We start from the raw sequence: 17,793 nt of genomic DNA, 5'->3' as shown, positions 1-17,793 counted from the left end.
AAACCAGTAACTCTACATGCTAGTTCAGAGATTAATTTTTAAAAAAAAGTTAGTTTCTTCCTACTCTATTTATTCATAGTTTATAAATATTTGGAAGTAATTTTACATCTCTATCTGAATATTAAAAATAAAATTTTTAACATACAATATAGTTTTATGAATCATGCATATAAAATAGTACTGTTAGGAAAACTTCTTTATAACATAGTTATTTCCTGCCTTAAAGGGAAACAGAATTATAAAACACTAAGATGATTTTAAACTGTGCATAGAATCAGTAATTGTGTACTTAAGGCAATTAAAAGATTTATTGAATGTTGGTTAAAAGTAGATTGACAGTGACATTAAAGAATAAAGTGTCATTTATTTGGTGCTACTTTGTGATGCTTCGTAACTACAACTCATCTCACGATACCATATGCAATATACTTTCAGTCACAACTCAAACGTAAAATAACCTACAGAATCACATGGCTATTATCAATATACAGTGATTATATTTTTAAAAGAACGAAAGAAAGTTAGCAATTAAGTTAAGGTGCAGTCACTTTTTTTCAAATAAAATATTAGCACCATACCAGATAAAATTATCTAACTATTGGCCTCTTCATTCTTCTTAAATAACTAAATATAAACTTTTTTTCAAAGCACAAATATTAATTTGCAAAATCAGTTCTACAGTAGTTAATATTTCTCTCCTTTTTTTGCATTTTTTTCCCAGTAAGGAAAAATATGAAGTAAAAACTTTCACAGGATATGAAAATCAAATAAACAAATGTAAGCAAACCAAAGGCTCTTTGTTCTTCAGCAGTGAGTCCCAACAGAAGCAAAGGTGGACATCTCCCGGCGGATGGTACTGAAAGGCGAGAGCTCCAGTTCCGTGGTGTACTCGTTGTCATTGTCATCGCTGGTCACCGTTGAAGACTTCTGGATGCACTCATCACAACAGCAGCAGCAGCACTCCATGAAGGCCCGACTGAACGGTTTGCAGAGACAGAAAAGGAGGACCGGGGTGACACAGGACTTAAAGAACAAAAGGAACTGGCTGATGATATTAAGAAGGTCCATTGTCTGCTGGGAAACCCCTGTGGCCATGTAGGCAGTTACAATGTTGCAGATATTTTCAGGAATAATGCAAAATCCATATAAGATGGTCAAAGCCACGACTGTACAGTTCATCTGGCTTTCTAGCTGAATCTGCCGCTTATTCCCCCGGGTGCAGGCTTTCTCGGCTTTGCGGATTTTCCTGGCAGTCACTAAAGAGCAGGTGATGGTGAACAGGGTGGGCAGACAGAAGTAGCAGCCGAAGTACCACCAGAGCCTCGCGCTGTCGTAGGTGAGGGCTAGGACGTAGATGGTGTCCGGTAGGTCCGGGGAGATCTTGATAACGCAGCGCTCCGCAGGGGCTCGCCCGCTAAAGCCCAGCTCCTCCTTGCTCAGCTGGCGGAGAACGATTTCCGGTAGTGCTAACAGGAGCGCGCCCACCCATATGACAGCCAGTTTGGCGGTCGTGGAAGAGCAGTTCTCTATCATTTCATAGTACATCTGTACGTTGGTGGCTGCCCGGAAGCGGTCTATGCACAGAGCACATAAGGTGAAGGTTGTGACTCCGAGAGAAGCGACCTACGGGAGGAACACGGAACACATTCATCCTGGGTGATCCTTGAAAGATCAAAACATTAGGCAATAAATGTAGATGAGCAAAAGTACCAAAACACACACACGCGCGCGCGCACACACACACACACACAATTTCTTGGAAAGAGGCATGGATAACTGCGTGGGTGACTTCAACTGAATCCCTGTAAGGATAAAGCAGAAATAGAAGGAAGAAAGAAGAAATATGGTTCAGGGTCATAGAGCCAAAAAATACTAAAGCTGAAAGGATTCATAAAGGTCAGCTTGTCCAATACCATTTTATTAGAGATGAGAATACAGTGACCCCAAGAATTTCCATACCCATGGAAAGGTCTGCCACCAGATGATCTAGATATGGAGTAAGGGCAATTGCGTGCACTCCATGTCCATTACTGAAAAGGATGTGATGTTTTCCAGGGTGGGGGTCAGCAGTATGCCTGACACACAGCAAACATTCAAGAACTTACTGTTTTGAACAAGCTAGATGCGTGGAGATCTCCAATTTCTCCTAAATGCCAAATCAAGTATTTTAAGATTATTTTCAAATGCATACACTTATGGAAAGCAAGAAAGGGAAATTCTCCAGAGGTCAAAATCAACGAGAAAACAAATTCCAAACAGATCAGCGGCCCCTCCCTCTCCACGCTGCACATTTGCCCTAGGGGTATCTGCCAGTTCTGATGAGGGTCCTAAGTTGGCTTTAGCTAGAAGGATGGTACCAGGTGCCCAGTCACCCAGAGGTAGGAAACAAAGGGGCCAATGTGAGTGCGGATTAGTTCCAAGATCCTCTTATAAATTTGGAATTCTGCAAATAGTGACATCTTTCAGCATATAAAGAGAAAAAATGGAGGGAGATAGTGGAGAAATTTGTCTGAGTTAGAGGATTTGAATCTAAGCATATTGGGGTGGGGGACGGGGAGAGAAAGCAAATTCTAATCAGGCCAGAATTTACATTGGACTAGTGTCAAAATTCATACCATCTATATGGCTTAGAAAAACCCTGAATGCCATTTAAAATCATCCTTGGCACCTAGTAGAAGCAATCACAAAACCTTCATAGAAGAATGCATTTTAAAACCAAGCCTCAGAGAAATTCCAAAAATAAAATTCCAGGGAACATGATTCAGAATTAAAAATCACAATATCTTTAAACACATTAAAAACACAATGTATTTTCCAAAGGAAACATGTCATAGAATCGGACATAAAATCAGTATATTTATCATGAAATAAGAATTCTTATCAGATTTAGATATACCATATAGTGAAAGAATGTCAAAGAAAATAAAAGATACAAAAAAACCCCATAAAAATATGTAAAAAGGAGCCAAATGGAATGTCTGGATATTCCAGCCATAGGAAAATTTCAGATCAGAAAACTCTTTGACACTGACCATGGAGAGCACTATATCCAAACTTAGATATGCATGTGGTCCAGACAGCTAAGTAAATCAACAATTAAAGGTTAAGAACCAAAAATGTGTCCAGATTTTTTTCACACAGAGACTGTTCCAGGAATATAAATGTATATTCTTAATGTGAACATACTATCATCCAATAATCTTATGAGAATCGTACATACACCCTAATGGGGTACAGAGACATACGTTCAACACAAGCACACATATCTAGATGACATTAATGTCTAAATTTTTAGAACTCAAAGAGATCATGTTGACAAAAGGAAAACCATTTGTCATAACAATTTTAGTTCTGAAAACATTAGTTGTTTATCTACTACATTCAAGCTGTCACTCTTCCCCAGAACAATGGCAACTTGCCTTGTGGATTCTATGAGAGTTCCAGCGTCAAATATTCTCTCTTCTTACACACTACACATCAGTTAGTGTCTACTTGTTCTCACGCATAAAATGAGGACACCGCATCCATGCCCTGACTATTCTCATAACTGTTGAGGGAGACAGTCTGAAAATGATATATGATGAGGGGTTAACTGTATAAAAAGCAAAAAGGAAGAAGAAATATGACTAATAAAGTCTGGATCAGGGAAAATCAAGAGGTTGTGGTTGAACTTATAACCACAATTCTTATTCTACAAAATCATCATCATGTTTCCCATAAACACCAGGATAAGAAATATCAGTCTCATATGACTACCATAAAAAAGAGTCATCACTACATTCATCTTTTTAAAACTTAACTTGCAACTTAATGAGTTGTTCACCTTGATAGAAGTGGATTTTGCATCTATGCTGAAGACTCAAAATAATTCTAAAATTGAAGTCCACACTGTGCAACTGTCTTAAAATCAGATTATTTTAAATGTCAGTAATTTTTTTAATGCCACACTTTGAATGGAAATCTGAGAAGGACTTGTGATATTCTAAAGGACTGCATCAAGCAGTATTATTTGGAAATTGCTGTCTTTTATTTTACAGATTTTTGAAAGTTTTTGTTTATATATTAGCTTTTCAAATGCTTTGATTCATTTCTCTATAGGAATGTAAAACAAACAAAAAAAATTCTCACTCTATCAAATATACACAAAACCTCAGCAAGGCTTTCTGTGTCATCTTCACTGAGGCAAATCTTGTGCACGTTTTCTTATCACTTTGTATTCTGAGTCAGCCACAAATACAAAGCTACAAAGGTTTATGCTGTGCATTCCTTTTAAATTATGAATAACATTTCTATTAAAAGGACAGCTTGGTGATATGAAAATACTAGACTCCAAGAAGAAGCAGTCTCTTAGAGGCTTGGAACATCTTTCTGCCTGGTAATTTTCTATCATTACTTACAAAGAACACAACACTCAGGAGAAAGTATCTTCTTCCCAATTAATCTCCCTAATTTTGAATCTAGAGATTTAAAATCTGGAGCAACTATCACAAGAGCTAGCATTTGCATACCTATCTCCAAGTCTGTTACAAAGCATTTCATGAGAGGTAATAGCAAATAGCAAATGAATGTGGGTGGACAGGTACTAAGACAGGTGTGTTAGATCATCACTCTATAGATAGCATAAACTGTGCTGCATATCTACTCTTAATTAGAAGATATTCACTGCTTCAAAAAGCAAAAAACAAAAAAGTGGGGGGGCGGGGGATAGTTTCTAGCTTCCGTATAATTTGTCTCACAAGATTAAAAAAAAAAAGGCGGGACAAGTTTTAAGCAAGATTTACACGTGTTCCAATTTTGCGTTCAGGAATCCTTCTATACTGTATCTTATTTGAAGATGCTCAGTTCTTCAGCCATATTCCCAAGAGCTTTAGTATTGAAGATCTCAGATACATCTGACCTGTAATCCTCTTGACGAATCACAGATTGAGGGAAACTTCCCAGTTGTCATACACAAATTTCAGGAAGCTTCTGCGTCCAGTTTCCTATTTTCAAATTACCCTTGTCTCTGACAGGATTCTCTGCAATCAGGATCCAGCTGAAACAGGGTGAACTGTCCAAGAAGGTCACAAGAGCTACACAAAGTATTGTTAAAGGAGCCGCTGAGGCAAACGCTGCCCCAAATGCAGATAGCATTAACTGCGCTCACAACGCAGTTGCCAACAGCAACCGTAGCCCGAACGCCAGTCCTGGAGAGCTACCCTCTCCTGCTGCCACTGCCTGCAGTGTTTTTACTCCAGATATTTTCCTGTAAATTCACTCATGCACTAAGCTTTATGACATGAAAGAGCAAGAAATGTAAAAGGTCCCCACTCAATACTTCCCCGAATTATTTATAGAAGGCTGAAAGCCTTTGTAAAGAATTAGATGCATATATGTATCTCAGAAATTAATTGATAAAAATCATCTGGACAATGGATGGTGGGCTAATTTCTGCTTACTCCGATATGGAAGCTAGCCATGGAATTAAAATTGCTAAACGCTGGGGTAACATGAAAAGATTTCTGTCACAATTTTTAAAGATACCTGTTTACATACAGCTCATTAGAAATTCTACCAAGATGAATGGTGCAATTATATACAATTATAAAATTGCATCATGAAGGTTGGATCTTCTGCATTTAATGACCATATCTGATTGCTAAAATTCAATATCACTACGAAATATGCTCTTGAGAGTAAAGCTGTTAAGCGTTAGCCTAGATGGGTAGTTCTTTGAAGCAACATCCTGAGAGATGGAATGAGTGAGATGCAATCTCTTATTAATTAAAACTGCAACAGAGACATAATTAACATCAACAAAAGCAGAACTGTAAGCACTTTGAATAGACAAGACTATTAATTTTGAGAATCAAGATCAGAGAAAAGCTGGAAGCAGAAGTCTTACTATTTGGGAAAATAAGATATTGAGCATTTGGAGAGGGCTGGCATCAAAATATAGACACCAGATAATCAAAGTAAACAACTCTAAAATCTTTTTTTTCCAATAGCAATGTTCTGCTTTTCTCTGTGTCTTGGAGTAACAGCAGATAAGCTCCTGCAGGTCCTGCCCAGTCAACACCCAGAACAGGGACGCTGTGGGCAGCTGCAGTCACCTGCGGTCACCTGCAACATTGCTTCAAGGCACCGGACAGGCACAGGGCAAGTGAAGACCCTCACGTGGGAATGTGACAGCTCTCTTGCCAAAATATTCACCACCTCGTTCAAGTTTCTAACCCAGTACAAACATCCAGCCATGAGGAAATCTGAGCCACCATCTTCACTTAGTACTACATTAAATCCCTGTTCGTTCAAAATGATGTGCAGAAAGGGCACATGGATACTTTATGAAAAACAGTAATTTATGGAAATCCCGTTGTAGCTACTGCTCCATTTCTCAGAGGCTTACTGCAGACAGACAAATAAGAGACCCATATGAACGAGGGTATGCTGTGAAGGTACAACTCATACCAAATAAACAGTGTCTGTTGCTAAGCCTTCTGACGCACATTAGGGATAACACTGATGGGGAAAGAAAAGACCGATGTACTTCCAAGCAAAAATTCTTTCATATGAAATCGAATCTACATGCTTAAGTACAGGGAAGTGACGGGGATACACTGATTTTTATAAAATAGGAAAATTTCTAACCAAAGTCATGACAACTATACTCTAGCCTAGCTTATATTTTACCTCAAAAGGATGTTTAAGTGTATCTATTTATGTGCTGGCCTCTGTATACAAGTAACCCTTGAAACAAGGGCATTATTGTTAAGAAAACCCATTCATTTGGGCCATGAATGATAATCTATTATAAGTCTGCGGTTACAGACCTAACAATCAGTCAGGAAAAAAGCAGGAGGAGCACAGGGCAGAGTTTCCTTTGAAACCCTAAATGGCTTAAGCTTGGGTGCCTTTGGCCCCCTCTTGCATTTTCCATAACCTTATCCTTGCAACACTTCGGGGCAACTTCCCCACCAAAGAGATAACTTCTTTGAGCAGCAGTGGGGAGAGCGTGTTGCTCAGAGCCACCGTTTATAGGATCGCTGTGAATGAGATGGCCTTTCTCAAAAGGTCTTCATTTCAGAGCGCAGGCAAATCATGGTCCTGCGGCAGTGACACACTTCCCTTAGTGTTTCCAAACCGAAACGGAGTGAGTAGCAGAGATGTGCCTCAACCCTCACAAGCACGCACACGTCTCTGAAATGAAACAGAGCTTTGCAGAGAAACTCTTCCAGCGTCAAAAAGAAGTCTTCTTACCTTTACCAATATCACTGAGCTTTAACCCGCTACACCCACGTATTATAAATATTCATTTATTTCAATTATACGCAGCCTATTTCATCTATACATGATTTCCAATGTCACCGAAAAAAAATTTGAAGATATCAGCTGTCATTATTGCCTCATTCTCTTCTTTCCTCCTTCTTTTTAAAACTTGGTAACAAGCTCTTACTTATTTTAAAAACAATGGAGACTATTTAAAAGCTAACATATCATTCCCCAAATTGTCTTGATCCTATAAATCTTTCTTTATCTTTATAGTTTCACCTTGACATTCCTACCAACTGCAACCTCTGACTTCCGTAGCACAGTACATTCCTTTGCAGTCAAAAAAAAAAAAAATCATTTTACTACAATTTATCTAAAATGTCATAATTTAATTATAAATGTGTCAATGCTCATGAGTATAAAAAATGCAAATGAGGAAAGATTAACATCATTTGTTCTAAAATGGAAGCCACTATTGGGATCAACAGGTCTTAAGGAATTTATATATTCCATATTTATTCTCAATAATTAGAAATTCTTTTAGAAATGTAATAGCTCCCCCAGGCCTGAAGTCCAGTTTTCAACCCTTGGTATTATTAGGATGTTTCAAATCAATCTTAAAATGAATTGGACTTCCTGATTTTCACCTAGGGGTTCTGGTGACTTTCCAAAGAACAGTAACAAATTTTCACTTATTCTTCCTTGTGACTCATGACATTGATTTGCATGACCTAAACTAAAAACAAAATCAGAGATGGCCTCATCCATTTGTGGTTGAGTAATTATGATTTGAATGACATTGAGAAACCACATTTTAAGACAAAATTTCTCTGCTTTTAACCAAATTCTACTCTTGGTGGTAGGTTAAGGAAGTACTCCTTCTTTATTCATCCCTCTTATGAAAAGCATGTATCTCTAAATCTCACATCTTATTGTGAATTAATTAATAGACGCTTTTCATATACAAGAGAAATTTGAACCAAGGAGAAGACAGTGGAGGTAGGAGGAAAGTCCCGGAAGACAGGGAGTGATGAGGATGGAGTGAAAAATGGCAGCCTTGAGTACAGTCATAGACCTAATGGAAATGACTCATTCCAGGCCAGGATCAAATCAGCAACCTTGGCCTCATTAACGCTATGAACCATTCAAGTGTGCTGACAGATGACACTGAACACTAACATAAATTCACAAACTGAAAGTATTCTGTCTCAAGAATAAGTCTGGAACTGTGATTATATCCTGTTTTTATGGAGTTTTATGGAAAGTCTCTCTACCTACTTTACAAATAAAAAGACCCCATATCTGAGGGTGTAGCAATTCCATTCTCCACTCCACCTTGAAATTTCAGATGAGATCATCTCTTCTGGCACAAAGAATACCATTTTCGTAAGGATACTTAAGAGTTAGTCTTGGCAACAAGGTTGAGTTAATTATGGGAACTTGGCAGGTCAATTCTTGGTAAAAATAATGACAAAGGATCCCTGGAGGATGGGAGCAGAAGTGCAATGTCAGAGACAAAGATGGACAGATAGGCGCCTGTCCATCTCGCTCCCTACATGGGCCATGTCCCAGACTCAGATCCCTGTGCTTCCAGTGGGATACTTTTAAAGCTATTAAAGGTAGGATTGTTCTGTCAAAGCCCATTCAGTTTAAGGGTGAAGGGTAAAGTGGATCCTCGCCTCCACAGCCTTCAGGAGACTCATAAACTCAGATTTATTTTGCTCATACAGAAGTATTTCTTTCTTGCTGTTTAAGGATGTTTCGTTGATATAACCTTGAGTGCTTTGATATCTTGGCAGCCCTCAGGAAGTGAGCGTGAGTCTTCTCTCTGATTGTGGGCTTGAGAGATTAATCCAATTCTCAGGGAAGTCTTTCTTTATGCTTCCCTTTGCCTGACTCTATAACAGGGTCTCAAGTATGTCCCTTGTCAGTCTTTCCTCCTAGGTTCTCTAAGATCAAATTAAATAATAGGTATGTTTTTGAGATTTGGGGAAGAAAAGGACTCAATTTAATATACTGCTAGTACATTGCTAAATAAACCATTCATTTAAGTACAATTTTAAAATTTGATTTACTTAATGTCCTTATGACTAATAATTCTAAAGCAGAAATCGTTATCTCAGGCATTGTATCCTAAATAATAATTTAATACTTAATAGTATTTAGATAATTCTGTATTCTAAATGAAATTTCTAGTACTGTCCTATCTGTCAAATTATCTTATTGGCCTCCTATCCCAGGAAAAATTGAGAAAACAAGAAAGCAAGAAAACAAGAACTAAAAGATTTTCACAGTTACAACTTTTCAGCATGTCTCTAGATTGTATGACATTTATAAAAACTAATTATAAGAATATGATTGAAAAAGAAGGGGAGGGAACATAGTTTTCACTTGAATTTTGCCATCTTGGGTCATAACTAAGTATAATTGTGAGCTGACCCATTCCAGGGCCATTCCTGAACTTCCGTAAGACCTTGTATAAATGTCTAGTACAGTATTCACCAGACTGTAGAATGTGGTTTTACCTGCCTATAACTTTACCACAACTTCTTTATCCAGTCATCTGTCAATGGGCATTTAGGTTGTTTCCATGTCTTGGCTATTGTAAATAGTGCTGCTATGAACATTAGGGTGCATGTAACTTTTCAAGTTAAAGCTCCCTCCAGATATATGCCCAGGAGTGGGATTGGTGACCATGTGGTAACTCTATTTTTGTTTTTTAAGGAATCTCCATACTGTTTCCCATAGGGGCTGCACCAAATTACATTCCCAACATTCCCAAGTAGGAGGGCTCCTTTTCTCCACATCATAACTTCAACAGCAGTAACGAATCTACGTTATCCATCTCTGGAAACTTTTTCCCCTCTCCCCCTCCTCTTTCCACTCCTGTTCCCTCCTAACATAGCATCCAGCATAAAATAAAAGCCCAATAAATGTCTGATAAATGAGTGGATAGTGAATAAATGAATGAATGATGACATACATGGAAAAGGATTATAGAAAAAAATGTAACTCAGTTATTGGGTGCTGCTTTTTTATGCATAATCCTTAAAAGCTGAATGCCAGCTAATATCTCTAGAAGACAAGTAAAGAAAAATCCATGCTCCTGTTTATACTTCATTGACAAGCTTTAAAAAAGGATGACATTCTTATTACAATCAATGGTTAAGAAAATTTTTAGAATTTCGTATTTGAATATCATAAAGCTTTTATTTCTCCTGTGGCACCCAAATTCAGTAAACTTCACCATACACTGTTCATGAATAGAGTTTATACATACGAGCACACTCTATACCTTTTTTTCTTTTCTGCTGGAGTTATTGGCTGAATATTTTCACTTGCACGGTAATGGGAAAATTATTATAAAGGGATTAATAGGAAGTCAAAAAACTTTGTTAAGCACCATTGTCATACAGTGTGTCTATTTTCCCTAAGAATATTATCAGTAACTTTCAAACTGCTCACAAAACTGTATGTTTTGAACTAAAAGCCCATCAGAATATCTAATGGCTGATCGATCACTCAGGCAAATTCACTACCTGCTGTGACAAATGTGCTAGTAATTGAATGTAGGAGTTTTGGGGAAAACTGTGTAGAGTCGCATGCCTCTATGCTAATATCATCTTCGGCTTCATTACCGTCTTTCTGTACCTGTCAGTGCCAGCTACACTAGGAGGCAATGAAAAAGCCATCTGCTTCCCTGAGTTTAAAATTAGTATTACTGAAGCCATTGAAGAATCTGGCTCTTTTCATCACAAAAGGTTCTAGACCATTCACAAATCATCCTTGGGCCAGAGGCCCTGGTGGGATGCACTCCTTTATCCACCCTCCATCCTCATGCAGGAATCTTGTATCCCAGAAAAAAAAAAAAAAATACAGTTTGAGCTGATTAGCTTAGAACTATTCGAAGGCTTCTTCCCTACCACACACCATGAAGGTATGAGTTCTTTAAACTAAGGAGAAGCCTATATATCAAAACTTCAATAAATATTCCAACAGAAACAAATGTTTAGCAGTTAATCTGGATCCGATGAGAAACTGACTCTGGTTGGCTTCCATAATTCACGAGCTAAGAGCTGTTCCAGTTGCCATGTTCAATGCCTGAGTTACTTGGCTTTAACCATCTGTTGGAACCGTACGGGAACTGCGTGATAGGGTCCTCTGCCATTCTCCTACTGAATCCCCGACCTCCATATCCAGACCACACATAGACTCTCCCTCCACATACAATTGATGCTTTTGGTATAGTGTTTTCTGGTGACTATCTGAGAAACCAGTTTAAAAGTGATGTGTCTGTTAGGATGGCCACCAACCACCCAGATTTCCTTCTCTCCTATCCCCCTTTCCTACCAGTCCATCTGCTCTTGGTCCTTAGGGGACTTATCACTAGGCCACAGAGACACCATACTCCTGGAATAGAAAGAAAGAAATTATCAACTACAAGAGTTCTCACTGTGTCCCCACTCCCAGCAATATTAAATATAATAAAACTCCCTTTCAAGAGGTAGACTCTGGAAGCTGGGTATTCTCCTTAAACCTGATGTCAATAGACTGAAATTAAAAAGAAGAGCTGAAAGCAATTTGCAAAGATCCATAATTTCTGCTGAAGAAACACCTTCTATTTTTTCACAAATTCAGTAAACTTCACCATACACTGAACTCAACTCTCCCCGAAATTCTACTATCTCCTTAAGATTATGCTCCAATTCAAGTTGTAGAAAAAAGAACTGGGGTTGGAAAGAAAGAGAAGGAAAAAGAGAAGGTGGGAGAGAAACTTTATAAAGATCAATAAAAATCAATTGTGAATAAAATTTTTAAATAAGAAAAATTTTTTTAAAAAGACATTGAAAAAAGCAAAAAAAAAAGACAAGAAAAGTGGTAAATTATAAATTGATTATAATTCAATTATTATAATTATAAATCTATTATAAATCAAATTATAAGTCAATAGGAGGGTGTGTGGAAGGAAGGATAGCCAACAAATAAAATACAGGAGGCTAAAAAGTAGAGAAAAGGCAAAAGTAAAGGGAGACAAAATGTCAAATAATTTTCAGAAGTCTGGTCAAGAAGACAGAGATTTGGAATGAAGGCAAATTGAAGAGAAAGTTTTCAAAGATATAATACATTTGAAATGTCCTCCCCAATATAAAACACTTTGTAATTTTAAGAACATGGAATATAACCCAAATGACTTTATTTTCATTAAAATAGTCACGTTTGGCACATTAAAAAGGGCAGTTGCCCCACATTATTGCATTTTTTTTAATTTAATGAGCTACCAGCTGTGGAATTTACTGTCAACTTATGGGAAACAAGATGAAATTTAAGACTGTAAGAAATTATAAGTTTTATCATATAACAAATGATGTTAACTGGGCTTATTATTTTCTCCTGTCTGGTGGATATAAAAATCTTCTTAAAAGATGCCAAGGAGCAGAAAGAAAAAGAAAACACTGATCGGACATTGTTTTGCCTCATAGATGTGCGCCTAATAAGCAGACGCCAACATCAAGGGTTGAGACTAAGGGTCTGGTTGCCATTGACTAGGTGTGTACGCTTAGGATGGTAATTTCTCTTCTCTGAGCATCAAATTTCATCTTTAAAGTGAGAGAGCTGGGCTAGAATGCCACCTGGTTCTAATGTAACACAATTCAAAAGCCCCCATAGTGGATGCTGTTGCCTCCTCCCAAAAGCCCTTTAGGAATGAAATGCCGATTCTTCCAGCTGCTGGGACTATCGGTGGTTGATGGCTCCTAGCTGCATCCCTCTCTAGGAATTGCCCTTGAGCAAAGAGCTCCACCTAGCTCAAGGTTATGTCCCCTTCCTCGGAGCATCCAACGATGGGTGGGTTAGGGGATATAGAGACAAGGCCCTCTTGCTCCATTCAGGCATCCTTGTAGGACCACTCCAGCTCCAGAGCTCCCTGTGGTGTCAGCTGAGGTCCTGTAGCATCTGTATCACAGTTCAACTCCTCCCTCTGCCCAGTCCTGCTTCCCTCATTCCCTAACAGGTGTTAAATGTGAGCTCACACCCCAATAAACTTCCTGAAGCAAATCTCCACATTAGCATCTTTTTTTCCAGAAACCCAACATGGAATAGGCATTAGATTCACCTTACTTCTGTGAAAACAGCAGTGCCTCCTGGAGGCAGAAATTTTGAGATTTGAATTGTATTTCCAGCTCTCACAGTCAGGAAGTATGGAGCTGGTACTACTGTCCACAACCATTTTCACAGAGCCTGCTGAAACATTATTAAATTATTTCAGAAGAATAGGATTAAGTATGAATATAGGAACACTAAATCTTAAGGTTTTTACTCATTATTCTAACAGTAAAAAACATATATGATAGTCTAATTTTTCAAGCAAAAAAAAAAAAAAAAAATGAGTGAATCTTTCTTTCCAAGCCTTCTCTAGGGAAAAAAAGCCTCGTACCAATAACTAAAAAACAGAGAGGGTTATAAAGGGGAAAACACAAAGAGTAAAAAATAATCATTTTAGTAATAATAAGAGGTAAAACAAAATATTCTTAAGGAACTGATAATAATTTAAAAATGAAATACAAATGAAAGAAAGTGTATATTTTTAAATCCTCAGAATTAAGAAGAAAATTAAAACACATACATAATAAATACCATCACTCAAAGCTCCTAAGTCTCATTAAACTAACCAAAGTTTTTAGATTCTTTTCCAATTGTGAATGGGATTCTCTTCAAGTAGCTTTTCAAGAACTTTGGTAATTTTTTTCTTTCCCCAGTTTCTTTCTTCTGTCCCCTTTCTTGTTTTTCCCTCTAAGGGATGAAGGTTTCATCCTGTCCAGTATATTTAAGACAAGCCAATATGCTTCCCTCTAATTGGAGGTAACTCTCCTGTTCACTTTATAGTTTATTTTTGTCTCTTTCTTGCATATGTCAACTTCTTCTGCATTATTCAATCAGAGAAACCTTAAATTGAAATTGACCTTGAAAAGGCAACTGGTAGATAGATATTCTTTTCCATAAATTCAGCTACCTTTTCTGCAATTCAAAAGTGAACTGTCTACCAAATAAACTAGATGTTTCAGAGCCGCTTGGAGCTTGGCAACAAGAGAAATCCTAGATCTTGGTAAAGTAGCAACAGCTGATTTAGTAAGCATGGAATGATCCTGCATCTGATCCCTGCCAGGAAAACAGAGGGTCTTATTTACTGTCTCCTGCCTTGGTCTTTCTAAGTAGGTACTATTTGCTGTTTACTTATTTTCTAGCTTTAGGCCCTGGAACAATGTTGAACATAGTGTCACTGGCCCTGGTGCCAGACAGGATCAGGGGCTCTGGGATATTTACAGTTTCCCTTCTTCTGCTTCCATAAATGAAATGGGCAGTCTGAATGGAGGAAATCAAGGGCCAGCTGGCTAAAAACACAACTGGCAACAAAGCACTTGGGCTCCTTCCAAGAGCTGGTGTTTAAAGAGAGGCCATTTAAAGAGCAAATTCCAGCTACCACAATAATGGTAAGGACACTAGCTGTAGTATGTAACAGCAAAATTTTACTCAAAAAGATTTTCATTTCCTAAGTTTGGAAACTATTATATGCCCTTTTCATCTTAAGAAATTTTCTAGTCTTAGAGTCAACCCCTTAAAATAGCCAACCCCTTCTACCCTAACAAATGACAAATACATATTACATACTTCAAGAATGTTAAGTTATGTGCTATGATGTACAAAGTGTTATTTTTGCTTAAGCTCATTCATACAAACTAAATAAAATTGTTACAAAATTGAGAAGAAAAAAAACGGAGAGAAACAGAGATGACATAAGAATTTAGATGGGATAGTGTGGCAGGCAGCCAAAGACACAACTAATTTGGGAGGTTACTAATACATCTTGAGGCCAAGTGGCAAACATGGAAAGGTAGATTTCCTCAGTTAAACAGAATATTACTCCAATTTTGATATTTAAGGAAAAAAATGTAATAATCTTGGGGAAGAAATCACATTGGAGTACTAGAAATCTATCAGATAAATGTTACAGGGTTTTTTGTTTTTTGTTTTTTGTTTTTCCTTGCTGGGTTCTAATAATGACAATCATGGACTGGCCACCTATTAACCCTAGAATCTCTGATAGGTACCAAATCAGAAATATATATAACATCATATTCAGAGACAGAAATTTAAAATCTAAACAATTCTATATATTATGAGATCTTAAATTATTTCATAATCCAGGAGCAGATGAGTTTGAAGGTGAGTGGACAAAGCTGCTCAGGTCCACCCCTGCACCCATATATAAATGCCAATATATATAAATGATCGGCAAGAGAAATGGGAGGAGGGACCTAGAGAAAAGTGAAAGGGTTCAGCAGCCATGTGGGCGCGTGGAGCAGCAGTTCTGATGCTTATAAATCCTGGAAATGGGAAAGCCAGCAGCTTGAGACCCCCTGGAAGTCATTACCTCTATATAGGGCACGATCTTGCAGGAGAAGTCCTCCAGCAGCCACTTCTTGGTCAGCTCATGAAAGATGACGAGGGGAAGGCAGAAGAAGATGATAAGAAAGTCCCAGAAGGCCAGGTTGGCCAAGAGGGAGTTGGAGATACTCCGCATATAGTAGTTGTGACACACGATGCACATCACCGCCAGGTTGCCAATGATGCCGGTCCCAAAGATCACCACCGATAAACACATGACCGCATAGGCTCCGTAGGACTCCTGGGTCAATGGATAGAAGGGGTTCTTCAGTCGCAAGCGCGGGTTCGTGCTGTTTCCCCGGTGGGGACCCTCGCGTTCGTGGACTCCTTCAAGAGAGGACCCATTCTGGGCCAGCGCCCTGCCAGGGGGTGCAATCATCCGCCCTTCGTGCCCCGACGGTCCATTGACCATCTTGGATTGGGGGTCGTGGTGGGAACCCTGGAGTTTCCCGGCTCTCCTTGGCCAGTAATAAAGGTCGCTGGCTCCGGCTTCTGTCCTCACACTCTGTTCCTGACTGTGCCCGGAAATGCCAGCGCCTCTGGGACCCTTCTCCTTCTCCTCTGAGGTGTGAAGGAAGAGTTGGAGAGCCGTGGGGCTCCCTCTGCCCAGAGTTTCAGGGGGCTCCTGATTACGGGCACCTTTCCACCTCCAGGCGCCAGGTGGCCTGGCTGGCGGTCCCGAGGGCTCCACTGCCCACGCCTCTGCCCCTCTGCCTGCACCTGGGTCACCGCCCCGGGCCGCCGGTAGGTCCCATGAGGGCGCCGCGCGCACCGCTGCCTCCTGCTCCTCCTCCCTGGGCGCAGGGGTTGGCAGAAGGTCTCCTGCAGAATTTCCCGGTCCCCAAGAGTCCCTGCTGCGACGCTGGATCAGTGTAGATGAACAGCTTTTCCCCAGGCAATTTTCGTTCCTGGGCGCAGGGGCGAACCCGAGGGCAGGAGAAGCGGAAACCTTGAGCAGTAGTAAAAGCAGTAGCCGCGAGGTGCGGGCGAGATGTGCGCCCGCGGCCCGCATGGCTGGGCGAGGGCGCACCCGGAAGCCGCGGCTCCTGCTTAGGACCTACACCTGCTGCCTAAGTTGCCGCTGAGAGTTAGACACATGTCACATACTAACCCACGCCCCGGCAGCGGGGGACGGAAGATTACGGGGAGGCTGGGGGATGGGTCTTGGGGTCACAACTCGCCCCTTCTACAATCCTTCTTCGTTTGGCGTCCTGTGCATTTCTCAGCCAAATCCAACCCGAGCGCTGCGTATCCCCAAGGTTCAGAGAGGGAATAGCTGCTCCCGGTGGCTGACCTTGAAAACTTGCAACCAACACCTGCTTGTTGATTAATGTTGCAACTGGGAGAAGCCCGGACGAAGCCCCACGCTCCTCCCTGCCTTGGGGTGGTTGCCTTCTTGGTAACAGTTGCTCTGCCTATTTACATCCTTTCGATACTGCTTTATCCAGTAGCAAGCCGAGGTCGCTCAAGGGAAAGAAAAACAAGTTCCCCTTCTTCAGATGACTAGTAGCCACAATCCCGTTCCCGCTCGCTGGAAACAGGTTGCAAACCTCCAGACACCGCGCGGATGCCCGGGGAACTCTTGCCCCACCTAACCCCAGCGACTCGCGAGGTTACTGCGGCCGAGGAGAAGCGGGATTCGAAACCCGCGGCCACTGCCAAAGTTGTTTCTCCGCTCGCTCAAAGTTGACCAGGGGGCGGCGCGGGCTGCTGGGCGGCGCGTCCCCGCGGAGAAGGGGATCGGTGGTGGGGGTGGGGTGGGAGAGCTGGCTCTTTTCCTTCGTGTACGGTGCCGGCAGCCGCAGGAGGTTGTTGTGGCGACAGCGGGCGCAGCCTGGGCGGAGAGTGTGGTGCCTGGAACCGCCGCGGGCGAGGCGGTGCATGGCCGGGAAGGGGGAGGTGGCCCGGCCTCTCCCCGCTGCTCCAGCCGCCGTGCGCGCCGGCGAAAGCCAGCGCTCCGCTCCGTGCCTCCTCCCTCTCCTCTGCTTCCTGCGAGAGATGCTGGTTTATGGGGAGACGGGGTACCCTGGTGGCTCGCGGCTCACTAAAACCACACACGTTTCATTCAAGCCCTTTGTAGCGGCTTTCACTCGTCAGGCGCTA

General features: G+C 40.6%; 1 protein-coding gene and 1 pseudogene across 1 annotated transcript; both read right to left on the bottom strand.

Moving 5' to 3' along the window:
• Positions 1-289: 289 nt before the first annotated feature.
• On the bottom strand, positions 290-17,772 carry GPR37 (G protein-coupled receptor 37). Its single transcript, XM_010975615.3, has 2 exons — positions 15,677-17,772; positions 290-1,623 (listed from the first exon to the last, which is right to left on the bottom strand). Exons 1-2 carry the CDS (start codon positions 16,700-16,702, stop codon positions 805-807), a joined length of 1,845 nt encoding a protein of 614 aa, XP_010973917.3. The 5' UTR covers positions 16,703-17,772; the 3' UTR covers positions 290-804.
• On the bottom strand, positions 4,545-5,250 carry LOC116154121 (selenoprotein F-like; annotated as a pseudogene).
• Positions 17,773-17,793: the final 21 nt, after the last annotated feature.

The sequence above is a fragment of the Camelus dromedarius genome, chromosome 7 (genome assembly GCF_036321535.1).
Source record: "Camelus dromedarius isolate mCamDro1 chromosome 7, mCamDro1.pat, whole genome shotgun sequence".
NCBI classification, from domain to species: Eukaryota; Metazoa; Chordata; class Mammalia; order Artiodactyla; family Camelidae; genus Camelus; species Camelus dromedarius.
This window is presented reverse-complemented; position numbering and strand designations above follow the sequence as displayed.